Source organism: Culex quinquefasciatus, chromosome 2 (genome assembly GCF_015732765.1).
Source record: "Culex quinquefasciatus strain JHB chromosome 2, VPISU_Cqui_1.0_pri_paternal, whole genome shotgun sequence".
In the NCBI taxonomy this organism is placed as follows: Eukaryota; Metazoa; Arthropoda; class Insecta; order Diptera; family Culicidae; genus Culex; species Culex quinquefasciatus.
The window spans coordinates 56,906,244-56,933,838 of NC_051862.1; the positions used below are offsets into that span (position 1 = coordinate 56,906,244).

The window sequence follows — 27,595 nt, forward strand, 5'->3', positions numbered from 1 at the left end:
AGTGAAGATTTCGTTTAGTTTTATAAATTTGACCAGTTTCCGCGATTTTAATTTCTACGACGCCTGGTTTGACAGTTCAAGCAAATCGTCGCGGTGGCTTCGGTCTTGCAGTTGTATTAGTGAGATGTGAGCTAGCTAGCTCTAAGGGTGGTATTCAACCTGTTTTTTTTACGCCCAAAATAACAAAAATCAAATAGTGCGAAAGAAAATAATAGTGTGCAAAGGAAGGTTTTTGGAAGCTGCACTCATGCAGTTTTATCTACTACTGGAGGATGTGTTCCAGATGAAGAGGAAGTACTTGGAAGATCAGTTAAACTACACTAAGTTCTACGATCGGGTGAAGTCGGTCGGAAATGGTGGATATTGCGCTGAAGCCGCAGTATCTAATCTGCAGCTGACCAAGAATTGTCAGAGAATCTGTACTCCAAGATGTGATCAAGCTGCTCGCAGCTGGAATTCCGGGTGCTTGCGAACAAAACAGGAAACAACGTCCGGGTGCTTGAAAGCTGCCTAGAAATTGGACAACCAGTCGATCCAGAAACTTGGGGGGAGTCTGTTTGTCTGTGTAAGGAAGAAGTTCGTCGTTCGGCCGGTCCTCGATAATTTTCATTTTCGGCGTGTTTTCAGTGGATTTATTAGTTTCCGTTGTGACGAAACTATTAAAACTGACTTACAGAAGAGAAATTCAATGAAATCTAGTGCAAATTGTAGAGGATTTTTAAGATTTTCATCAATTTAATGCATTTTTTTCTTCTTCCTGTTTGTTTTGTTATTGTGCTTCGTATAGCTTTCCTTGGCATATTTCGTTTAAACGTCAGTTTTGCTGCGTGGGCAAGTCTGGGCTCTCACGACACTCACCTCTCTCTCGGGAAATATGAGTGCTTGTTTTGATTGTGGTACAGTAGAATTAGAATTTTGTCAACGGTTTTCTGGGAACTAAGGCAGTTTTATCTAGATTTATTTAATTTTTCTCTTGTTTTGACAAGGTTTAAATTATCGTCCGCGTTGTATTCGGGAGTTTTCGGGAAATTTAATATTGCGCTTCCTAGCAAAAGTGAACATATTTCGGTCGTTTCGCGTCGTAGTTTAAGCTGTTTCGTTATATGATGGCATATTGTAAATTTGCGTCGCGTACGGAAAATTACGCTGTCGAGCATTACATCTAGGCGAAGAAACGACGCTGGATTTACATTTTTAATTGGACCTGGACATCATCACCATAGGAGAAAAGGAGAAGGAAAGAACATAGTGGCAGCTGCTTCGAAAATTTGGTGAGATCAGTCCATATCGGACATTTTGAAAACTGGTATATTTTTACTTGCCACTTATTAAATACGCGCTGATCCCTGTTTTGCCTGATGGGATTGGAAGTTTAAAGATAGATCGAGAACCCGTCTGGTTCTTGCTTTATCTTTAGGCGGGGCCAGACAATGCCCAGTGACCTCGGAATTGGACCGCAAGGAGCTCTGTCATTCTGAAATGGGTCACTGGAAGCAGCGCGAGGGCTAACACCACCTAATACCCGGGACTGAGATAAGCTGTATCAGCATAACCAAGTCTGATACAAACTATGCTTTCCCATAATTTCGCTGCCGGCCAGCGGGTATTGGATTGGACCACACACACAAAAAAAAAAACCAGTCGATCCAGAAACTTGGTGAGATCTATCCGAACTGAAAATTTTAAATTATGCCTTCTTTTCAACAATAATTTAATACGCGCTGATCCCTGTTTGCCTGATGGGATTGGAAGTTTAAAGATAGAACGAGAACCCGTCTGGTTTTTGCTCTATGTTTAGGCGGGGCCGGACAATGCCCAACGACCTCGGAATTGGACCGCAAGGAGCTCTGTCATTCTGAAATGGGTCGTTGGAAGCAGCGCGAGGGTTATCACCACCTAATACCCGGGACTGAGATAAGTTGTATCAGCATAACCCAAGTCTGATACAAACTATACTTTCCCATAATTTCGCTACCGGCTAGCGGGTATTGGATTGGACCACACACACACACACATGATACTTTTTTTACTCCTACAAAATTAAAATAAACCTGTTCAAAAGCAAATAAATTTATAATTATGACATTTTGAAGCAATGATCATCACTTTTTTTGTAGAACCACCCTAAACCAAACCAGCGTTGCACGAACAACCTAAAAATACATCTTAGGTTTGCGGAGAATTCATGTATAACAATTCTTACCAAGATAAATCTTCTACTTTATGCTCCTTTCTTCTACTACATAGTCTTATTCATGTATAGCAATATCGGGCACTGCGGAAACTCCAATATCGGACACACCAAACTCCATACATGAATGAAACATCTCAATGAAGGAAGCTTACGGAAACTTTCGTCACAAATGTCGATGTAAGAAAGGGGAAATAGGCTCAATTAATTCCAATTGAGCATGGAAAAGACGTTGGATTCGGAAATCAGGACTGATTGCTGTAATGAAGATTTCAGGAAATACCTGCGCTTACGAAAGAACAAACTGAACCAGATTCTAAGTTAACATTCATAACAAGTAAAAGTTTACAAAGTGCAACAATGCAACACTTGTTCAATATTTACCCTCTGGCGAATTCCCGGTAAAATAAGGAATGCAATCTCAGACAAGCAAACTCAATTTCCGCCCCAACTCCAAAGTAAACTTGGCAAACTTTCTCCGCTGCGACGCATCACGACATCGCGACCAGTTCTCGTCAGTTCGTAAAAAGTAAAGTAATAAAAATTCCACCCGCACTACCTGTGAAAACAGTACTAACTTTTGTTTTGTACTTTTACGTTTTACTTCGCGACGTCGTCCATCAAAGCCACCGAGAGTATCCGCTCAAAGCCACTTTCATTGCCCTCAATGATGCCGTTGTCGTAAAATGTGCTGAAAAAAACCTCCCGTTGCATAATTGATCGCTCCCTGATGTTTTACATTTCTTTTGGATTTTTATGCACCTTTAGTTGTTTAATTTGTTTTTATCCTTTTTTGATTTTCTACCAGCTTATTCCGAGTTCAGCACTTAACTCTTGCTGCTTACTTTTTTTCTGGTGGGGTTTTGCCCTTTTGCAGGTTCAAGCCATCGTGGACCACCACCACCACATCGAGAACAACACCAAGACGGCGTCCAAGGTACGGTTCGCGGATCCCTCGGAGAACAAGGACATCTTCAACGATGACGACCGCGAGGAAAAGAATGAGGTACGTCTTTTTTTTAAATTCCGATTAAATCAATAAAAATGCTTGGATATCCTCTAATATCATATAGAAGGAAACGTAAAAAAAACTAATTTGGCGATATTCAAGTAAAGGTCATGTCCCTTTCCGCGTCAAACGTTAAAGGTCGTCTCAAAAATCACCCAATCAATTTTGACTGGCTCAATCACACAATCCTGCCAAAGACATCTAATTGATTGAATTCCTTCCCACACTTTTATCATCTTTCTTCTTGTTTTTTCTTCCCCTCAAAAAAAATGAAACTCCGGTCCGGTGGCAAATTCCTTCCGCCTTGCCTCGAAATATGACACCGACCTTCCTCCTTCTCCAGACTGAATCCGAAAAGGACAAGGACACCAAGGAAAGCGAACAGGACAAGGACGGCGGGGCGGCGAACAACAATGAAAATTCCGAACAGCTTCCGCCGCCGCCCCAGCCGACGGCCAACAATGTGGCCTCGCCCGGCAAGAAGGGCTCCTCTGGCGGGGACGAAACGCCCAAATCGCCCAAGAAGCCGTAAGTGTTTTGAGATTGAAAGGGAGGGAAAGGATCCCTGGGACAAAAAAAAACGAAGAAGCGACTAATAACGGAGTACCCGGTGTTGAATCCTTTATTAGCGCTAATGGAGATCCTCCTGCCTTTTAAAACCTATTTTAAGTCCCTTTTTCTAATTGGCTTTTTTGGCGGGGTCTCGCTTCCAGTGATCAAGCCAACGTGAGACGAATGCACACGGCCGTGAAGCTCAACGAGGTCATAGTCAACAAGTCGCACGACGCGCAGCTCGTCATCCTGAACCTGCCCGGCCCACCGAAGGAGACGAACGTGGAGCGCGAGAGCAACTGTATCCTTTTCCGCAAAGACATACTACTCAAATCTTGCATTTTCACAATCTGATTGAAAATTGGATTTTCTAACGTTAAACACCATGCGTCTCCACGGAATGTGTCTCGATAGAATGTCAAATTTCTTAGACCAAGGAGACGCATAATATTCCACTGAATTATTTTGAATTTTTGTCATATTTCAAAAAACCGCATGTAATAGCATGCACATCACCTTTATGAAAAAAGACACTTAATATTACACACTGCAAGTACAATTTTTGTAAACACAAAAAATGCAACCAACGGGATTCAAACCCAGTACCAATAGTAAGGCACCTAAGCCCGCTTGACCATTAGACCGATGAAGAATGGAAAGAATAAACGCATATACGAGCTTGACATTTCGTTCAAGTAGATTTACCATAATGCAAAATTTATTTTTCACCCGGGCCTTTATCTTTTTTTTTTTTTTTGCTCTGCAGAGCAGAATATTTGTAAAAATAACACGGTGAGCAACCAAATATTTTGGCCATCATAAGGGAATGGTTTCACTTTTTATCAGAAAACGTGACATTAGGTTTAACAGCGTGACGTCACGAGCGCACACGCACACACATCGACTTCATTTTGCTGGGCGAGATAGGACGCCGTCTATTTTTAGACGATGACTCAGCACTTTTCCATTCTTGCACCTAAAAAAAACAGATGGCAGCACGATGTAACGCCACGTCCCTATGGGGTAAAAAACTGCTCAAAAATCCGATCACTGTATCATGTTTTTTTTAACTTTAGAACCCGAAGGGTTCTGAAAATTTAATTTGGTCATAAACAAACCTTTTTTTGAAATGAATGGCGCATTTTTCAAATTCTTTTTTTTTTTTCAAGAAGATGACAAAATTTCACATTAGTTTGACCATTTAGCCATTCGTTATCATCTAGTCAACCATTTGGATATGACTTAATATTAAAATGTTTGCAGTCTTTGTCATATTCTGGTCGAGAATTACATAATAAGCATCCAAGAATAATTTTCGAAAAAAAAAAACAATATTTAAGAGAGCAATATTGCACGAAAACGGCCGAGTTGATGACATTTTCATGATTGTATTATATTTTTACTAAAACTTTTCCTACGACCAAAGAAGCCATTGTGCATCATGGTTTGCCCATAAAATAGTCTCTTTACAAGTTTGGCAGCTATCAATAAAAAATGGTACGTAAATATTATAAAATCTATATCTCGGGAATTAATTTTTCTTTTCAAGGAAAAAATTACATTCTAAACTAAATTTATCATTTTTTTAGTTAAATTTGTATTACTAAAAGTTGAATTTCCAAAATCATTAAATACAGATGTCTTAAATTTTGTTATGTCTTTAAAGTTACGAACAAAGGCACCTTTTGAATTTGATGTATGGGCCACGTATGGGCGAAAAAAAGGGAATTCAAGCGAACATTTTTTTAACTAGAATTTTTTTATGTAGTGACATTTTCCAGCAATAGCAACTTTTTTTATAGAGAATGTACTTTTTTATTCTACAATTCTTTCAAAAACTATGCCGAAAAGCTGAGATTTATTTATAAAATCGTCTAAGAAACATTTAAGATTGATGTTTTCAGTCCTGGAGCGATGGAAAAATCGCAAAAGATTATTTTTTTTTTCAAAAGAAAATCGCTTTCAACCCTTCAAAGGAAAACAATCAGTAGATGATTTTGTTTGTAAATTTCATTGTTACTTACTTACTTACTGGACTTTGCATGTTAACTAGTGAAATCGATGTTCCGGCGAACAAATATATGTGATGATTTTTTGAGGTTCCTTTCATCGATCTTGCTTGCGCACAAGAAAAGAGCCATGATCCGATCTGATGTTTTCTCTTGATAAGCCTCCAATTTTGTTTATGAAGATTTTTCCATCGCTGCATTTCTGTAGTACAGCCTCTCAAATACTCATTTTTCAAATATCTTACTGGGATTGATTCCTAGCGTTTTTTTATTTTCTACAAAGTTGTTGCCCGGATCAAAACATATAAGAAACCTTTAATTTGAGAAAATTACAAAGGTTATAGGAAAACTTTCTCGAAGAAAAGTTAAAAAGTGAAAAATGAATAAATTAAATTTATTGAAATTCCATTATAACTTCAGGTCAAGAGTGGAGCATGAGCATGAGCATGAGAGACCACCCATGGTTGTCCTTCTCCGTTGCTGAACAGGACCGTAACATCCTATCAATACAACCGATCATACGCTTAAACGATCTAATGGTGTTTCCCTTATCAATAGCATGTATGAATGCACTGAAAAGATAAAACATCAAGATCATTAAAACTAGATCTGGAGCAAATAGGTAACAGTCGTTGGCCACCAACGGCGCCCGCCATGTCAGTTTGTAGATCTCGGGGGATTGGGACGGGAATGTTAGTTAGCACAGGTTGCTACAAAGGGTGGGTTCTATACGATATCCACACCCCCACGTGTGCCGGAAAACTACTTCTACTTGGGATTTTGTTAGTGGGTAAGGGTAATGGCCAGGATTCAACATAGAGGATGATGATGCGACCCAATAATCAATAAATTTTGTTTAATGGTGTGATGTATTATGCATTCTCAAGGCAAACAGTCGGAGGATGCGGATGAGACTATTCCCGGTTATTTGATGTTGAGTTTAGCATAAATGATTCAATCTTAGACAGCCGGCTGTGGAAAGATCAAACCAACTAAAATTCGAAAACGCGAAACCGCCCGGACCGAAAAACACACACAATCGGAGGGACAACAAAGACGGAAACGGCAACGAAAATCCCGCGTGATTACCGCGACGCGCACCGTTCAAATTCTCCAAGGCAACTGTCAAACTTCACGAAATCGCCCGGACCGAAATACACACACAATCGGGGGGGCAAGAAAGACGGAAACGGCATCGAAAATCCTGCGAGATGACCGCGACGCGCACCGTTCAAATTCTCTTAAAGAGGAAAAATTTATTAATATAAACATCAAACCGAAAAACTATCTAATATGTTAGAAAGAGCTAATTTAGCCGACGGTAATGCAAAAAAACTCACGTCCCCGAGAGATATCGCGCTCCGCGGTGAAAATCATTCGAATATACGATAACACGCGACTTTTCGTGGGGGTATTCCGTACCGTGATTTTTCGTGCGCTTCCTTAAAAATGCTGCAAAAAATGTTTTATCATATTCATACCTTAACAACATTTTTTTTCTCACACACATGCCATTTGATGAGCCGGATCAATAAATATATTCCTATCATAGACAAGCTTGCCACAAATACAGATTTTTCAGCACAGGCCCGAAACACAAACGATTTTTTTTTACAGTTAAAATAAATTTGAGCAATTTTTGTTTAATTGGCCAAAAAGATAAACATTGTTAGCATCTTTTGGCATGTTCAGTTTTTGGTAGGAATATTATTCTTTAAAGTTATACTCGATTGAGTGTTTGGTATGTGCCAAAAAAATCTGTATTTGTGGCAAGCCTGATCATAGAACATTCATGGAAATAAAATGTTAGGAATGTGCAATTGTTGTTCACAATTAATTAAAATAAAATAAAAAAAATAAAAATTCTTTTTGGGCAGAAAATCAAACTTTACGTTAAGAACTGTTTATATATTATGAATTATCGATAAATTTGAAAAATTTTAATGTTTGGCATCACTGATCAGTTGATCCGGCTCAACCTTTGGACACACACTCACACTCATAAAATATTTCTATTGGAATTCTCTCACCGGATTTAAGCACTTGATGATGATTCATCTCAGAAGATCGGCGACACCCGAATACCAACACCTGGAGCCAGCTGCCAAACCTGCATCCTAATGTTCGGCAACTGCAGCACGAATCTCGGCGCTCTTCCTCATACCGCCGCACAAAGAGCCCCCGTCTACCCCACGGATGTTAGGAGTCATCGACTGGCCAACACCATTACACTTACAATCTGTCTGTGCTTGTCTCTTAGCACGACTACACACACTCTCTCTTTTAGACAGGCAGAGACTGCACACAAACGCATTTTTGCTCCTTCTGCTCTCATCTTCAACAACACACACTCACACCTCTGCTCCAGAATGCCTTCCACCACGATTGGTTTCTTCTCTTTTCCTCCAATTACACGAATACCACTGAGAACCAACAGCACCAATACTTTTTGGCTCACTTCCCCTCCTCTCACTGAATGAACTCGCGGTTTGGCCGAAAAAAACATGGCCGTCAAGCAAAAATTGCCTCTTCCACAAATCATAACACAGAATTATCGGATAATATTCGCAAAATTCGCGAAAACTCCTTCACGACGGCACGAACCAATGATTCACGCAGCACTTAACAGAGTACCCGAGGTGGTACTTTGCGTTTTTCACGCGTAAAATCGATTTAAAAAACGAGCAAATAACAAACGTGACCGAGCCGCGCAACACTCTCCAAACCTCCCTATAACTTCAGGTCAAGAGTGGAACAACTAAACCTTAACCAAATGCGCTCAAAATATCAGGCTAGTTTCTGGGGCCATATTGCCGTTCTACGCATAATTGTCCCATGTTCAAAAAAAAATTCTCTTGCTATACAATAGGTAAACAAGACACAATATTTAGTAAAACTGTTTTTAAGATCCTAAATAAAAAAGTACATAAATATCACTTAAGTGGCCATATATCGAGACAGGGTTGCCAGATCTTTAATGTTTTAGACTCGTTGGAAAGGTCTTTTGATAACCCAACCAACGATGACCGAGCTCCTGTGGTCTAATGGTTACAGGTTTCGCTTTATGAGCGGAAGGTCGTGGTTTCAAACCCACATGGCTCGGCACATCCTTTCCCCCTGTACTCTTCACATGTATAAGGACCAACTGTTCTCTGTATAATTGCCCTGCAGAGCTCCACGGCCCGATCGCAAAAAGTGCTTTGAAGGGACGAGTTTTTCAGAAACCAGAATTTAAGGGCTAGCTGGGTATAAGTAAACGTAAAATGTGCACTTCGGTTCTAACGATACATTTGGACAGTACAGAGTGGAAAAGGCAGAGCCAAAGAGGATTGAAAAAACATTCAAACCTCTTCGGCGGCGAAGTTACAGCAGTGGATCGCTCGACACACTCGCTCAACAATAGCGTGTGTGCGTGTCCCATCTGCCTAATAACAGAAGAAGCCTTTGTGATCTAATCTATCTAATCTAATCTAACACAAACGCAGCCAGTCCGATGAAAGCATGCTGGAAAGTCTTGTGATTAGATTACGCCCCAAGCACTTTTCTTGTCAATATTAATAATTGCAGTACATCCGAGAACACCCGAAAATGTATTACAAAAATTAAAGCGGCCAGCCCTACTGCGTTGTATTTGCCGCAGAGAGGATTCTGAGAACGGATCACATTTCACAGAATCTACAGGGAAGGAAGGATGCGTGGACATACCGTACCAAACGCTCCGAATCAGTTAGGTGTGGTGTGTTAGTGTAAATTTGGCAGATAATTATATGTTTAGGAAGGAAGTGGAACTGGGTAAATGGTAATTGGGAAATGGGAAAGAAGGTGAGGAGTAGGAGGGTTATTTAATTTATAGTATAATGTATAGTATAGTATAATGATAATCATCTAGTAATATAATCATCTAGTCAATAATGATGGAAAGCTCTCACCAAGAAACAGCAAATCTTCAAAAGACACTACCGGATGGTTTACCAATCGTCAGCTCCTAGGTTCTTCTCAAAAACAAGCCGATAGAAATACGTAGAAGTGTTTCTTTTTCTATGATCTTTCCTATGTTTATTGGACCCTTTTTTACTGAAAAAAAAAATCTCTGGATATATAAGAAATGACGTTCTAAAAGCGAATGTTTAAAAAACAGAAAAAAATCACCATTATTGTCAAAAATATTTGTTAGAAAAAAACGAAGGTAGTCATGAAAACAAAAAACCGTTTGCTGGTTTTTGCAAATGTCAAACATTTAAATTTCAAATAATGAAAAGAAACCTTGATTTTTTCTCAAAATGGAATTCTCTCACTGGGTACATGGTCCTTATCAACGACCGCAACGAAGATTTTCTTGCCATTTGTGCGATTGTGGCTCCAACTCAGCTTAGCGGCGTCTTCCCATAAAAGCAGCAGATCAGCAACGGCTCCTGGTTCTGCCAAATCCACACAAGGAATCGAAACCCGGATATATCCACCATCTCCACCATTTCCACTGACACTCACAAGATCCTCCAGAACTAGCCGATATGATAGAAATCCTCAGAAGACGACAAAAAAAACGCGGCTCGAAAATTCCTAATAACAGAAGAAGCCTTTGTGATTCTATAAATAGAATTGCAAGTCCGCAATAGATCTAATTCCTGGTCGCAGTGGATAGTGGCATCGAACAAAAAAAAAACCAACGATGGGTTGGATGGTGGATCCGAACATAGTTTACATACATTTAAGTGAGATCCGGCTTTCAAAAAGTACATCAATACCACTTAAGTGGGCATATCTCGAGACAGGGTCGCCAGATCTTCAATGATTTAGGCTCGTTGGAAAGATCTTCTGATAACCTAATCAACGATGGGTTGGATGGTGGATCCGGACGTAGTTTACATACATTTAAGTGAGATCCGGCATCCAAAAAGTACATAAATATCACTTAAGTGGACATATCTCGAGACAGGGTTGCCAGATCTTCAATGTTTTAGGCTCGTTGGAAAGGTCTTTTGATAACCTAGCCAACTGGCAAACACTTTTGAAATTAGCTAGGATTTTTTTCAGAAAAGGTTGTTCTAGAAAATACGCCTTGATTTTTTTTATAGAATTTCATTTGTTTTGTTAATTTCTTCCCACCAAGAACATAATCGAAAAAATCGTTTTACATTCTTACGAGACACTAAATTGTCCAAAATGGAAGAAATTTTAATAGCTGACAGATGTAATTCTACATTTATTTTAAATTGAATCAGGTTGAAACCTTCGTCGTCGAGACAGTAGCACGGAAGAATTCGAGCAGATATCTTTCAATAATTCGTCGTTCGTGTTTTGAGAGTGTCCTGTATTCTTAATTCTACTTCCGTTTATTCCTAGCAAATCCTATCTTAAATAGAACAAAAAAATATTTACTTTGATTTACATGCCACCGCTTTCCACCAAAAATCCTTAACTCCCAAACTTAACTAGATATGGAATTCCTGGAGGTCCTAACCGAGGGTCTGGAGCGAGTACTGATGGTGCGGGGCGGCGGCCGAGAAGTCATCACCATCTACTCTTAAGGCCCTGCCGTCGTCGTTGCCATCGTCGTCCTCGGCACACATCCATCCCTCCTCGTCAACGTCGTCGTCGTCGTCGTACTATTACTACTAACTACTACTGTTACAAAAACAAAACAAAAACTTACACACAGAGACACAGTCACAGAATTACACGAAATTACACGCGTGGCGATCGCCACGTGGCGTGCCGCCACGCGTGGTCCAAATACGCTTCAATCGTCGTCGAACACACACTCACTCACACATGGATTCTGTCAACACACACACACACACATTTTTCTACACTCGAAAAAACCTACAAAACAAAGAAAAGCAAAGCAACAGTTAAGAAGTTAATAGCAAAAAAGAGAGAAGGACCGAGGGGAGTAACAAAAAGAAATTGCTAGTAATTATAGTCAAACTGTGAAGTCTACTAGTTCTAGGTAATAATATCGAAGAGAGTAAAACAAACAAAAAACATTAATTAAAATTAAAACAAACTGAGAGAGTATGAAGCAAAAGCAAACTTTCACTTGTGTACGTACGTATCGCGATAGAGGTTTAGTCGAAGCAAAAAAAAACAGAAGGAGAAAATTATAGGACAGATAATAACAAAATGGTTGATAAAAAGTAAACCAAAACAAAAAAACAACACTTTATTCAGAAAGTTAGTACGAATCAAATTGATATACATATAAACTTAACGCGTAAGAAACTTTAAAAACAGAAAACAGAAGAAAAACTTAAGGCGAACGAGTTTAAACAAACCAGAAGGAGAAAAAAACAAACAATGTGTTCCGCTTTTTATTATTTAAATTATTTAGTCCAATTGTATGACTTGAGAGAAGAGGTTTAAAAAAATGCCCGCGTGATTCGAACAATTACCATACATTTACACATTTTAACACACACACAAACGTGACTCGGACGCCGTTTCTTTCAGTATCTTTTCTAAGCATATTTCAATCGGGTGAGATTACTTGTTACAATTAGCACATTGTATCGAAAAGTTGATTTTAGTTCTTGATTTGACGAGTTTTAAGGTTGAACAACCATGCGTCTCCACTTCGATGGAGACGCACCGTCCTTCAAGAAATAAAATCAACTTTCTGCTACAATTTTCCTTTATCAATGATGCCTTTCTTAGCAGCAAATCTTAGTGAAATTTAGTATTATGCTTTCGCGACACGTATTTAGCCAAGCGTGCGTTGTTATTCTCTATCAAACATTGCTAGCGACTTCTCTGAAAGAGATTGGTTTTCTGAAAGAAAACAAACGGAACAAGTATTAGGTAAACGCCAATTTATCGTTTTTCCTTTCCCCCTCCCTAAATGCAAATTTTAGTCAATGTTACACAAAGCGAACTGTTTGTTACGAACCAGATTAACTAACTGAGAGAGATAGGAAATCGAAAAAAAATAGAACAAAGTTTTGTTTTGTTTTCCCATGCGAGCTACACCGAAAGAAAATCTAGCAGCAGAAAAGCAAGCTTTTCATCATCAATTTCAATGTGATCGTACTAGTTTCGTATGTTGAAAAATTGTGCAAGCAAAAGAAAAATATGCGAGAATGAAAAACACACACATTACACTTTGTTCTGAACTGTATGATTTGTATGATTTTGGTTTTTTATTGGTTGTAGAGCAGAAAGAACCTCCTTTTGTTTCGTGTCTTCTTTTCGTTCGCCTTGATTGGATCACCCTAATGACTATAAGACTTTTTTTGAGAAATTTTTAATTTTAACATGCTACTCCTTCAAACAATTCTATTTAGAGTTATTCTGTGGAGACGCATGGCACTTTAACTCAACTTTTCGATTTCTCAGACTTTCCGATCAAATTATAATTTTGAATTATGACTTAAAAAAAACTTCGACAGAAATCTACAAACTGACAAATCTGACCGACCACTCTCACAATCTACTCTGGCAGACGAATACTGTCTGAGGTACGCGCCTTGCAGTATATTCAAACAAGTTTTAAAGAAAAAAGTACAAAACTTATCAAACCACCAACACAACAGAATAGTTGTCCACAAACACGAGAATGGAATCAAAATTGGCAATTTATATTTTTTTAAACTACGCAATTTAATTTCACGCAATTTTTGTTAAAAATTTGAGAAAGTTTTAACGCACGCATACACGCACAAGCACGGTTTGGAAGGTGAAACTGCTTTTACTTTGGTTGGTTTCGTAGCTCCGCTTGGGTTATCGGTTTAAAGGTAAGTTATTTTTAATATGTTGTACTATTTTGTTAGCTCAAATTTTGATTAACTTGAAAACAAATCTTGACAATGGAAAAATACAATAAACTGAAATCTGATTTTGTAATTTGACAGCTGAAACGGTGGAAATTTACACAATTTCTCCAAGTGGAAAATAACATGAAAAAACGCTGAGAGCTAAATTATAAAGTTCTAAGAACATAGCAATACGATCATGATTGTAGAAGGAACTAAAACAAAATAACTGTGAAAATAACTATGAAAAAATACCCATGAAAAATAACTGCCAACAAATATATAAATTCAAATTTGGTTGAACCAACGTCGAAAAATTCAAAATGGCACAACATGATTATTACGTTATTACGATTATTCACAGTTAAAAAAAAACATTAGGGGGACAGGGGGTAATATGCACCCCCTAAGGGAAAACTGTGATTTCTCATCCATAACAGCATTTCTGTGAAAGAATTTCGTTAGATGTTCATAAATAACTATTATTCAACGTCATCCAAGTGAAAAAAGTCTTCAAATACCTCAAAATTCTTTAAAAATAACATATTTCTAAAAATATTTTTGATTCATTTCAAACAACAATGCGGGGCAATACGCACCGCAACATTGGGGCAAAATGCACTACAACAACGGGGCAAAATGCACCACAACATGGGGCAAAATGCACCGGCTAAAAGCAGTTTTCACTAGTCACCACTAGATGACACCGCTGTTTTTACAAAGGAGCTTCACAGCGGTGCATTTTGCCCCGACCACGCTTTTTGCAGAAAATTTAATTAAAAATGCATTTTTTGATGTTTTTGGACTCATCTATCCACACAATAATGAAGATTATGGCAAAAACTATAAACCTCAACACTTACAATAAAAATAAATGCTTTTTATATTGTGCAAAAATCATAATGAAAGTTCAATGAAAATTAGATCAAAACACAACATTTTAAAGTTTTGCAAATAACTTAAGCTGTTTTTATACCACGATGCTCAAATTTGTCCAGCATGGTTTAGCAGTGTTAAGCCTCCAATTTCTATGATTTTTCCCCCGGAAAATTCTTCCAAATACCGAGAAAAGCAGGGGGTGCATTTTGCCCCGGGGGTGCATATTACCCCCTCTCCCCCTACATGTTGTGACCATTAAACAGACCAACAGACGTAAATCACTTAACAATAATCAAAAATCATTCCTTACTAGAGCCATCTAGTTGTGAACACGCGCACCGCCAGTTTCAGTCAGCTGTCAAACGTGCTGAGTTTCTAAATGGTCGTGGTGAATTTTCGATCAATCAAACTGAACGATACATTGATGTATTTCGAAATAAATTTACGTCTGTTTACTGTACTTCTCAATACACAGACGTAAATCATTCCTCTTTAAATCCACACAATGCGTGTGGTGTAAATTGGGCGGGTGAATATTGGTGCATAAAAGCGGAACCATTTTGTTGCGCGTATTACCCAAAAAGACACGCGGCATTCCAGCCTCGAAACGACGTGCCGCACTTTCGGCAAATGCGCGCTGTCAAGTCCCATACTGCGCGTTTTGTTTTTGTTCATCTTCTTCTTCGAATCGCTTGCCATTGTTGCCAGGTACGCCACTAAAAGTGCCAAAAATCGCTGGCAACAATGTCTATGGTACATTCTGAAATGCCGCGTGGCGTGTACCTTTGAAAGAATATTACATTACTGTTCGCCAGAAAAAGCAAGTATTGAAGTCGTTCTATAACGTTGTAAGGAGACCATCCATAAACCACGTGGATACTTTAGGGGGGGTCTATTCGCCGTCGAGCCATTTTTCCTCCATTGAATCCTCTTCTGGATGGTCGTCTTCATCAATTGATTCCACCCGGGATGGATACGGCTCTTTTTTTCTAATAAAAAAAATATCGCATTCGGGAGCTCTCGCTCACATGTTGTTCCGAATCGACTTCGCAGAACGCCACACACTTTCAACGCCGATCTTCGTCTACCAGAAACTGGAAAAATCCTCTTTAAAACGATCGACGTTTGGTGTATCTGTAAAACCTCGCAAAATACTTCATATTGAAAGGTATTCAATCGCGAACTTGAAAAAAAACACGCGCACCAGATTTCAAAACAGACGATTGTTGTGCAAGAAAAAAGTCATACTTGTGCTTGAACAACCTCGTACTTTCTTGATGTAAACAAAGTGGGATGATTCGGAAATCACGTTACGCATTCTCTCTTTTTTCACCCAGATCCAATTCATTCAAATTTAGCGTTAAGATATTGAATGATGGTTTTGGAAAAATATTATCGACCACAGACAAACAGATGTAAATCTTCGAGCAGCTTTATCAAACATTCATCAATTACCGCACACTACGGCCATCTAGTTATGAACGCGCGTACCGCACTCAATCCTTGATAGTGTGCGTGCAAACAGCTTCAGGCAACTGTCAAACGCATGTAAACGAGCTGTGGTGAATTTGGAATGGCCGTGGTGAGTTTCAGATCATTCGAATTGACCGTTGGATTGCTTATTGAAAGATTTTAAAAGAGAGTAAAAAAACGAAATAAAAGGGACAAATATATAAGAGATGCAAATTTACAGAAGGTTATAGTTTAAGCTCAATTTTCAATTTTGCAGTGATAATATTGAAGAATTGAATAAATTGGTAAGATTTTTTTTATATTCATCAAATTTTGATTCAACTTTAAGTTAAGTTAAAAAAATTGGAAAATTAATAATAAAGAAATCACTTAAACATGTTTAAACATTCGGAATTGAAAAATATTCAACGAAATTTAGAAGAAAAAAAGGTGTTGGAGAATTAAACAAGTTGTTAAGGTAATAACAAAATTTTGAAGCAAAGGTCTTTATCATGAACTTCAGTATGGCCTTAAAATCGAAATGAATATCAGAATAATAAGCTTGTTTCTTATACTTTTTATTTTATTCATGAACATCGTTTGCTTACGCTTTACCTTGCTTTTATCATTTTTAGTCTTTCCAAACAAACCACAACTCGAACCAGGTTCGAAAGAAAAAACACTTTTCAAAAATTAACATGTTGAAGACTGTATTTTTTGTGTCTCCATTTCGGCTGTTTATTACCTGTTGTAGAAGGCACTAGACAAGTCAACCTGGTATAAGAACACCTTACTCTACACATTTGAACATTATTAGAAGGGCAAACATTTACAACAGCAACAAAAGAAGGAAGAATGAAATCAAACCAGTATCAATTGAACAAGCGAAACTCGGGCGCGTTCTTAGTAGAAACCGTAAATGCTAATAGAGACAACAAAAAAAAAAGCAGTAAAGAACACACTCACAGAGTCACGTAAATTAAACCAAACAACAATTTTAGAGGTGATATAAAAGTAAAACACAATTTTAGAAGCGTTGCGATTACACGGAGAGCAAAACAAAACAAAAACAAGTAAAATACTTAATCTAAATGTGTTAGGTGCAAATAATGCAACACTCTAAAGGTGAACAAACAAAAACTGATTATTTACTATATAATTAATTACGAATATCTCTCTTTCGCCAATATATAAGATGCCCTTGCTCAAGTGCGGATTATATATTCGAAAGAAGACACAGACACACTCATGAAATTAACATAATTTTATTACAGGTTATTTTAAAGAGGAGGAAAGGTGGAAAGAAAACAAAAAAAGAGGGTAAGAAGTGCGTGGCGAGAAGTGTGAGGACAGGGACGTGTTAGGAAATAACCGAAAATTTAGTCGTAAGCAAAAACAAGTACTTTTTCAGGTAAAACTAACTAAGTGTATCTGTTAATAAAGTTAATGAAAGTTATCATATAACGATCAGCAAATTGCAAACAAAAAAAAACAAAACAAATAAAAAGTAGTTTAATCCTAAGAACAAAACTCAAAACAAGACAAATTCTTAAACACCAAAGCGTTGATCAAAGAAAGACTTTAGCGGGAGTAACAAACAAAACAAAAAAAAACAAAAGTAACACAAAACCAAACACGAAAGGACAATGGCAAGAACGAACAATCAAAAAAACAACAACAGAAGACAAAGTTTGAAAGAAAGCAAAAGGTGGAGAATTGGAAGGAAGGCAGCGCAAGAAAGTTTTTCTTCGAACAAAACACTTGTGGTGTTTTGGGAAAATATAGCTCATTTACTGTGAAAATCAAATTTGACAAGTACTTATAAAGACAACATATAGTTAATAAAAAAAACATTTATAGTTAAACAGAAGCAAGACAAAGAGAGATAACAAACATTTACACTGGTTAAGAGATCTTGGGTTGCTGTCGGATCCCCCCCAACTGTTTTGATTTTAATAAATAAGATTTTTTGTTTTGATTTTACACCAAAAAAAGCCAACAGTTGAAACATCGCCCCCAAAAGTATTACCTTTCAGTTAATTTTCAACCGGAAATTTTTACTTTACACCAATTAAACCTAGCAGGTAAGGATTTAGGGACATCTTAGACTTAAAAATCTTAGATTGTAGATAAAACTAATAAAAAACTGGATGTTTAAAAGTCATCTTAGCGCAGTCAAACTTAGCTCGTAAGGCATCGTTTGTTCGAACTTGAAGAACTTTCAACACATACATAAGGGCAGTGAAAGCACATTCACACTATAAGCGTGCAAGGGAAGGAAGAGTTTTAAACTACAAATATTATCGAACTTCTAAACTACTTGAAGAGGTGCAGTGAGAAAGTTTTAAGAAAAAAAACCTTCAAACAAGCAATAATGGACAAAAAAACTTAACTGACGAAATTTGAAAGCGAAATAATTGGAATACAATCTAAATAAGAAAATGAGTGAAATTTGGAAACAAAATAAAAAACTAAAAAAAAGAAAACTCAATGTTTTAATACTTTTTTTTAATTCTGACGATTGATAATTTGATGGGTGGCATGAGATGGAAACTTTGAACATTTTATTTTCTCTGGAATCTCTGGAATAAAAGTATTCGCTAACATTTTCCAATACAAGCAATTTTTTAATTCAAAAATAACATGAAAAAATATTTTTCCCATTTTGGTCTGTTTTGCAGTTTGTTAACAATTAGGTTTTACGCCGTCGCGGCTAACCTCAATCGTGAATTTCTGTTTGACAGCTCGCGTGCACTGTTTACATAGACTTAGTCGCGTTCGAACGGAAAGTGCTGGGTATTTTTTTATTCAAAATCGGCTGAAATTACAAAAGTCAAGTGGTAAGTAAATTGTTAGTGAATTTATTTGCAAGATTTCAAGTTTTTTTTTAAATTCATTGCAGGAAACCGAAGGCGAAGTGGGCGGCAAACTTGTCTACATGCTCGCTGAACCCGAACGAAAACGAAGCCGTGCTGCTGACGGAGATGGTCAGGCAATGCCTTGTTCCGACGCTCTGCCTGGAATGACCGATCACCAAGGACATGCAAGTCCCAGAAAACTACCGCACAGTCTTCCGACCGCTTATGCTCCAGCTCCAGCTCCCGAGGACATGGTCAAGTTCAATCTCGAGCACTGCAACCTCGCCCTCCTCCACCAGCAGAACACCGGCAGACTCTTCATCGTCCTGTTTGAGTAGAAAAAAAAGCTGCTCTCGGAGGTTTTCCGTTGTCGATTCTTGACGTGGGCCTGACGGAAAAGGACAGTTTGTCCTTGGTTCAAATTAGTACGAACTGGTAGTTCGGTTCAACAAACAACTGGTCTCCGGCACCTGGCAACGAGGGTGCTTCAATCTACAACTAGAGACGTGATCCTGGTTTCGAGTTTAATTGATGGACAGTGGAATTTTAAAATCCTGTTTGGCTTTTATTTTAATCAGACGTTATTATTTCTGACATATAAAATCAAACTTGTTTTTTAGTCAAAGAATTTATTTTTATCCTTAATAATCTAGCAGCTCCTTGACGACATGGTCCGCTAGACTGTAGTTGATTAGCATTCCAATGTGGTCCTTCGGGTCAATCCGAATTGCAGGAAGGGGTTGGCGTTGGCCAACTACTTCATCTCGCTAGTTATCCCGAAGCACCAGGATCATTTAGGGTGGCCACTCAAGTCGGGAATTTGCCAAGATCCGCAAAAATCGGGGAAATGTCGGGAATTTGTATTTTTTTGTCTAAAAGTCGGGAATGCCAAGCACATAGGTGTCTGAACATCATTTTCTAACTCTTGAATATTTTTTAATATTTTGCACAATCTTCAAATTTATTTCACTCAATTGCAAAAGACTAAGTTGCAAAAGACAAACTTACTTTAAATTTAAGCTTTCTTCTGATATTTTAATCTATTTCAGTGTGAAAAGGCTATTTGAGATTATTATTAATGTGATTACTGTTGCAAAAATATTTTTTATAGTTTTTGTCACACTAAAGGAATTCTGCCAACTTGAAATATTATAAAAAACAATTATAATTAACAAAAGTTTTTGAATTTTATAAAACCCTGATATTTATACCAAAGAGCTTCCATATATTTGATTAAAGGAAGTTAAAACTCAATAAATGTGCCAAAAATCAGTTTTAATTATCGTTTCGGAAGATTTACATAGATATAGAATAGTTCATTGAAGAAAAATCAAAGTGTCACATATTCAGGGAAAAATGTGCTATTTCTGAATACCCCTTGATTCAAGGATTGGTTTAGTTTATTGCAAGTTTAAGTTAGTTTTAGGTTGGGTTATGTTTTCTTAACATTTTTTTCCTCATTGTACCTAGTGTTAGAGAAATGATAAATCATATATTTTTTAGGTTATGAAAATGAACAGTGTTTAAATCACAAAAAGCTAACTAAAGCTGAAGGTTGATCCACTTATTATGTAAATCAAATGTAATTATTATAAGAAAGATTCAATAAAGTATATTTAATTTAAAAAAAGTGAAAATCCCTAGGTTCTGGGTATATTTTAAAATTTGGTAAAATCTTATAAAAGGACATTATAGCCCAACTCATTCCATATGCAATGACGATTTTTTTTTGAAGAAATATTATTATTTGCGCCAGCCTGTAATGAATAGCCATAATTTACTTTTACACCCCAGCATCAAACTTTTATGAATAACTTGATTTTTTTTAAAGATATTTGAATCCGCTTAAACGAAAAAAAAATCGATTAAAATCCAAAAGTTTTTCGTTTAGAATGAATGAAATTAATAACTTTTACGTATTAAAAATATTATGAAAAATATTATAAAATTGCAATAAAATAAATTCAAAGAAAATTGGACTAAGTTATTACAAATATGTTTAAAGGATTTGCATCTTCAAACATTTCGCTTCAAATTATTGGTAAATTAGTCTTATCAAAATAGGTTTTTCAAAGAAGCGAAAACTCTATAGATCAACCGACGACGATCAACATTGATTTGAATATTAAAAATCAAAATTCAGAAGATGGAAAAGGGAATCAGGTAGTTTTTTTTAAAGCGAATTCCTTAACATATTTTGAAGTTTTTTGATAACTGGAATCATGACAAATCAATAAAATTAAAGAAATTTCAATCCTTTTTCATACCCAGTAAAAACAAAATCTTAATGTTTCTTTAAAAAAAATCTGATTCATAATAATGAGAGCTTTTCCCTTTGTAATATTTTTTACGAATTTATTGAAGTAATAATTTGAAATCATTCTTTAGATAAAAAATGGTAACTATTTGAGCATCTGGAAAAGTCAGGAAAAAGTAGGGAATTTGAAAATGGGATTTCAGTGGTCACCCAGGGCTTGGGATCACCTCGTAGGAGCAATCAACGCCAACGTGGCAGTCGATCGTCGACTGCATGTAACTTTGGCCACTCTTGGTAATCACCACGGCAACCAGACAATCTCCGGCATCCGTGATTCCAGAACTGGCGAAGAATGGCTGTAGATTGAAGCACCCTCGCTGCCAGGTGCCGGAGACCAGTTGTTTGTTGTACCGAACTACCAGTTCGTACTAATTTGAACCAAGGACAAACTGTCCTTTTCCGTCAGGCCCACGTCAAGAATCGACAACGGAAAACCTCCGAGAGCAGCTTTTTTTCTACTCAAACAGGACGATGAAGAGTCTGCCGGTGTTCTGCTGGTGGAGGAGGGCGAGGTTGCAGCGCTCGAGATTGAACTTGACCATGTCCTCGGGAGTTGGAGCTGGAGCATAAGCGGTCGGAAGACTGTGCGGTAGTTTTCTGGGACTTGCATGTCCTTGGTGATCGGTCATTCCAGGCAGAGCGTCGGAACAAGGCATTGCCTGACCATCTCCGTCAGCAGCACGGCTTCGTTTTCGTTCGGGTTCAGCGAGCATGTAGACAAGTTTGCCGCCCACTTCGCCTTCGGTTTCCTGCAATGAATTTAAAAAAAAAACTTGAAAGCTTGCAAATAAATTCACTAACAATTTACTTACCACTTGACTTTTGTAATTTCGGCCGATTTTGAATAAAAAAAAAATACCCAGCACTTTCCGTTCGAACGCGACTAAGTCTATGTAAACAGTGCACGCGAGCTGTCAAATGACGTCACGGTGTAAAACCTAATTGCGTTCTGCGTTTTCTCTCGGTGTAAACGCGAAAGAGAAAATTAGCTTTTTATCTGACGTTTAAGCTGTGCATGTATTAGTGACAGCGTTGGTGAATGACAAATTACATCGAAAATCTGAATCAAAATTTCAAATGTCCATCGATGAGTATTTAATATTTGAACTGTCTGAATATATTAGTGAGATCAACATTTTACCAATTTTTCGCACAAGAGAGAAGAGAGACTCGGTCTCCTAAGATTTTTTTTTTCCCTCAGTGAGTTCCAAGTGAAACTCTTTCGATGAAGATTTTTCATCAAAGAGAAAAGAAAGTTTCATTCTCTTTCAATCTAATTCCCTCAGAGAGTGCCGGATGAAACTATGAAAAAATCATCTTTCATTTAATCGATACCTCGTAAAGAAAGAATTCTCGCGTTTTATTTCTCTCAGAATGTGATGATGAGTGAAACCAGCGAATAATCATCATCAAAAGAAAATCTTTGGATGTTCATCAAGGGAAAAAAATCCGAAAAGAGAATAGCTATCCTCTCTCGCGCATGAAACATCGGTAACAAGAATCTAAAAAATCATCATCTTGATTATTCGACGGAACATCATTATCACTACTACACTTGCAAGCGTAACGTCACACGTCGAAAAATGACCTGTCACATTTTGTAGATGGGCAATGTGTGTAAACACAGTGAAATAAATATTTTTCAGTGGTGCTGACAAGAAATTCACAGTAAATCATCAGCAGATTGATTCTCTTGGAGAATTTCGGGTGCGATTTTCTTTTGCGTGATTTGCCTCCTCTCTCTTTCGCGAGTGAGGAAAGTTCGCAAGCGAAATCGATTTTTTCATGATTATTCCATACCTGAGTGAAACTCTTTTCTTCTAACGCTGTGAGCAAAAGTGAAAAGGGATATCTCGTTGAAGAGAAACAGAGTTTCCCTCTCCCTTGTGTTGTTTTTCTCTCTGAGAGTGCCGATTGAAATTCTATTCATCAAGACTCCGAAGAAGGAAGTAAAAAGAGTGGAAGAAGAAAGTTTAAAGCGATATCTCGTGAAACAAAATAGAGAGCTCTTCCTCTCTCTTAGTCTTGATTATATTTTCTCAGAGAGTGATGAGTAAAACTCGTTCCACAAAGACACTACCATCGCTGATGCAATATTCTTTTGAGAGAGAGAGAGAGCATGAGAAACGAATAAAAAATAAACTGCAAACTATGCACGAATTGAAGAAATTATATTGTTTATTCCTTTTAAAAAAAACTAGTTCTGCTAAAAACTTGATCAATTAACATTTCTCCACGATTTGTTGTGTTTTTGTTATTTTCAAGCTACAAAGCAGTTTGAGGTCTGTTTGGTGAAAATTTCTTACTAACGATGATAATTTCGAGTGCTCTTCATACTGAAAATTTCAGCAAAAATGCTCGTTATATTTGTTGCAATAATTAAGAAAAATCAGAAAAGTTAGTCGACAAAAATTCACGCATATTACCAGGATAAAAACACACGAGGCCAATCGAATCTGGTCTTCAATCACTGCCGTCAACTTTATATTAGTTGTTAGAAGGAAGAAGGAAAGTTTTCATTAAAAAATAACAGAAGAATTAACCGTTAAGCCTAATTCAAGCCCCCTATTCCAGTCGTATATATTAAAAATATCTAAACGAAATCGCTTAACTTTCCCAGAATCACAAACAAACACATAGTTACAAAAAATTAGTTATGTGGCGCCAGCACCCAAGTTCTACTACGACGAACGCAACATTTAGTGGAATTTTACACACGCCAAAAAAAAAGATCAGTAACAAAAGTCGAAGTGTTAGTAATACACGCTAAATACTAACCAAAGAGAAACCGTTTTCTTACTCCTACTCAAAACCAACCGATCACACACACATTTGGGCAACTTTCACTTCAGCTTAAAAATCATATAATCGCAAGTCCCAAAACAAACAGCAAAACACACGCAGTTATTACGACTTCAAAGTATCGAACGCAATCCATTTTGATCTGAATGTTTAGCGAAACAAAATAGTGTCTCAAATTCACACAATTCACCAGTATATACCGAAATAAAGCAAAATAGAGCCAGAATAGTTATTCATTAGAGACATTTTCAAGCAAAGTAAACAAACAAAACAAAAACCTTTAAAACCTACTCAATACAAACCAACCGTTGCCAAAAACCCCACTTGGAGAAGAGATTTAGAGGAAGCGAGTGTATACAAAAAGAGTTCAGTGAAACAATTGCATCGACTTTTTAAATCGTATTCACACTCAACTTCACAGAATTTGAACTTACAAAAGCAACAGAATCAATCATCAGAACGAACCCAAACGAGACAGAATCACAGAAACACACACACACACACAATTTTTCTAATCCCAATCTCCTGAAATTAAACCTTAAAAAACAACAAAATACAAGAAATCATTTGGTCGGTAGTTTTTATACGTGGAAAAAACGCTGTACTTTTGTGAAAATCACCATACCTGACTAGCGAGAGAGGGAGAGAGAAATCTCGCCCTCTCAACTTCACACACACCTTCACACTGAATACACATTCAGACACACACACACACGATTACGCTACACAATTGCCTATATTTATTGAGCGTGTAACACACGCGCGCGATTATCTCTTTATAAAAAAAAACAGACGAAACTCTGTTGTTGTTGATAGCATCATTTGAGGATTTATTGTAGATTTTATTTTTTTACAAGGAAAAAAAGAGTCGTCTAATGATATGTTGATGTGAGTAACTTTTTTATTGATTGAGAGAGGTTTACTAGCGAAAACTTAGCAAAGATTCTGAAACAAAAAAGGTAGAGGTCATCTTTCTAGACTTACTACCCTAAACAAACAGAAAAATAGAAAAAAAAAGCTCGAAGCTGTGCGAAGAGAGGGAGATGGGTAACAATTTCTTTCAGAGTAGAACCTTAAAACCGTGTAAAACTTGTATTTCAATCAACACACAAACAAATGTCATACACACAATAGAAAACTTTTCACGCGAGCGTGGGAAGAGAGAGAGTAAAAACAAAACATAAATTCTACCACCAACAAACAAAACATTACAATTACTCGATAATAACTACCAAACAATAAGCCAGTGTAGCGAAGAGAGTTACAAAGAAAACAAATAAAAGAAGACAGAAACGACACCCCCGACCGTGACAACACTCAACACACTCACTCAACAACAACTTATCAGAACTAAATGAATGTTAGGAAGTCTTTGAGTAAAACAAAACAAACAAATATAACCTAAGCAAGCAGATTGAACAATGTTTAAACCAACAACCAAACAAACAAACAAAAATTACTCTTAACAACAAACAAAAAAGAAAGTTATAGAACATTAATAGAAACAATTGATTACACCCACAGAAAACAAAAAAAGAAAACCAAAACATAAAGAAGAGTGAAGAAATCTCCCACACGAGAAGGAAAGGAAAGAATGAATAGCTAAGTGCAGTGCTAGAGGAAACGGGAAAAAATACCTACCAAAACCAAACCAGTCATTAACAAACAAGAGAAAGAGAAAAAAAGGAAGATAATTCGAGCATATTACCAGAAGAAATGAAAGAACGTCAAATAGGAAAATAAATTGGAATTTAAAACACACGTGAGAGCGGTGTTTTGTGTTATGTAGTGGAAGTGGATATCACATCCCTGATATGAGTGAATTTTCGGCACCGTCAGCAGGGAAGGAATTTGTCAATTGCTTTGGAATATAATGAAATCGACGTAACACCTTATAATGTGGTCCTCTTAAACCTTGCGGTTTCGTCAACGGATCCACAGGCGTGTATCGTTCTTTTTGCGACAAGACTCCGCCTCCCGGGTCCTAAGGTATGGCACGGGGAGAGGGCACCGAATACCTATACTAACACTTAGAATTTTTGCGTCTGCCTCGGGATTCGAACCGGCGACCTCTGGATTGTGAGTCCAGTGCGCGGTCTGATTGATCCACACAGGCAGATTGCTTTGAAATATGTGCAACTTCCATTTCGTCGCTGTCATGCTAACGTGGAATTTGGGCCAATTTGATTGAAGAACGCCATTTTGTGCAGTTCACAATGCCTCAAAATTTATCCAGATTTTTAAGCGAAGATGCAATATAAAAAATCAAAATTTCAATAAGCTGTTATCTTGTAATCATGAAATTTATTAAAACTCAATTTGGATCTAAGTCTTTTATATAAAACAAAAAAAAAACTATCCCGAGCAGACGGAAATAACCTGGGAAGGTCAGTTTTTGATATTGTGAAAAGATCGAAATATGTTATTGGGATGATCGGATTAGTTGTTAAAATAACAAAAATCAATAACAAAGATTTGTTTGAAGAATTACTTAAACTGTTATTATGTTGTTATTGCAATAACAAACCAATAACACAGAAGGAATCATGAAGGAATAACAAGATTTGTTATTTTGTGCGGAGAGGTGGAGCAGCATAATAACAAAAAATGTTATTGAACTGGTATGTCTCCATAACAAAAAAAGTTATTGTTTTGGTTTATTTGTAATTTGCAAATAAACCTGCAGTTGCCATAACTCCTCTATACTGGTCCATGCGACTTTAACCCTCTACTGCCCAAATTTTTTTTTCGAAAATATTTATTTTTCCCGTGTTCAGGAGGTCATTTTGAGCAACTTTTGTTCTACGAAAAACTTTACTTCTCTTGTTTTATGTTTTTCTTGTTTAATTTTTAGTATTTTAATTTGCATTTATCTTGTTTAGTTCATGTTTGATTTTGGTAGTATTTGGCCTATTCTACCATCTAATATAATTACATTTTGCCTATCTAATTTTTTCACGTTTTTACAGTCATTTTTTCAATTTTTTGCATGTTTTTCACATTTTCTGCTATAGAATGGCACCATCATCATTTAAATTGCGAAAAAATGCGTAGAGGCATAGTCTGGGACACTACAAAAATTACTGCATACTTCTTTTTACTGAAAGTATAGGAAATGTTAGTAAAAAACACAGCCAAAGTTGCCCCCAAAAAAAATGACATTTTTAAAAACTCTGGCTAAGTCACATAAAACAAGTTAAACTCCCAACCCTGAAATTTTCTAAAATTTTAAGAGTTCTTCTTTCCAATGCTTTTTAAAGATCAAAAATCGGTTGGAAAATGGATTTTTGGCGATTTTTTAGATTGAAGCCCGTCTAGAGGCGGGGTTAGGTTGTAGAGGGTTAAATCCATACTTTCAAGACAACTCCGACTCTGGATGCAGAATATGACGTCAACGACGACTTCAGCTCTCCAAAAAATACCCGACTTCACAGATTCCGACTCCAAGTGAAAGTTGCTGAAAATTAGCTGAATCCGATGCAGTCTCCGAGGTCTCACTCCAGCTCGAACTTCAACGTCAGCTCCGACTTCCTGGCTCTGTGGAAATAATAACAGTTTTTGTTATTCACACTTCAAAAATCCTCAATAAATAAATGAATTCCGTTATGGAATATAACAAAATTAAAAAAAAATTAACTCTCAAAAGTTAATTTTATCGGATTAATTTTAGCTTGAAACCCCATTTCATGGTGAAATAAAATTGGTCAAAATTATTTCATAGTTCTAGCCAATTTTAGTAAAATCCCTTAGGGGGTATATCAAATAATTTAAAAAATCA

At 37.1% G+C, this 27,595-nt stretch overlaps 1 protein-coding gene and 1 long non-coding RNA gene across 6 annotated transcripts in view; both read left to right on the top strand.

Annotated features, from left to right (window-relative positions):
* LOC6052069 (solute carrier family 12 member 4) overlaps positions 1-12,875 on the top strand; it is a 567,840-nt gene extending 554,965 nt beyond the window's left edge. For all 5 annotated transcript variants that reach the window (XM_038253584.1, XM_038253585.1, XM_038253587.1 and 2 more), the window contains 4 exons: positions 3,069-3,197; positions 3,544-3,728; positions 3,914-4,053; positions 11,198-12,875. In XM_038253584.1, coding sequence (XP_038109512.1) covers positions 3,069-3,197; positions 3,544-3,728; positions 3,914-4,053; positions 11,198-11,289 — 546 coding nt within the window. In that variant the 3' untranslated portion in view covers positions 11,290-12,875. The remainder of the gene's footprint in view (positions 1-3,068; positions 3,198-3,543; positions 3,729-3,913; positions 4,054-11,197) is intronic.
* Positions 12,876-14,504: 1,629 nt separating this feature from the next.
* On the top strand, positions 14,505-19,317 carry LOC119766794. The gene is made up of 2 exons (XR_005277133.1): positions 14,505-18,680; positions 18,743-19,317. It is a non-coding gene; the product is annotated as an uncharacterized LOC119766794 (long non-coding RNA).
* The last annotated feature ends 8,278 nt before the right edge of the window (positions 19,318-27,595 follow it).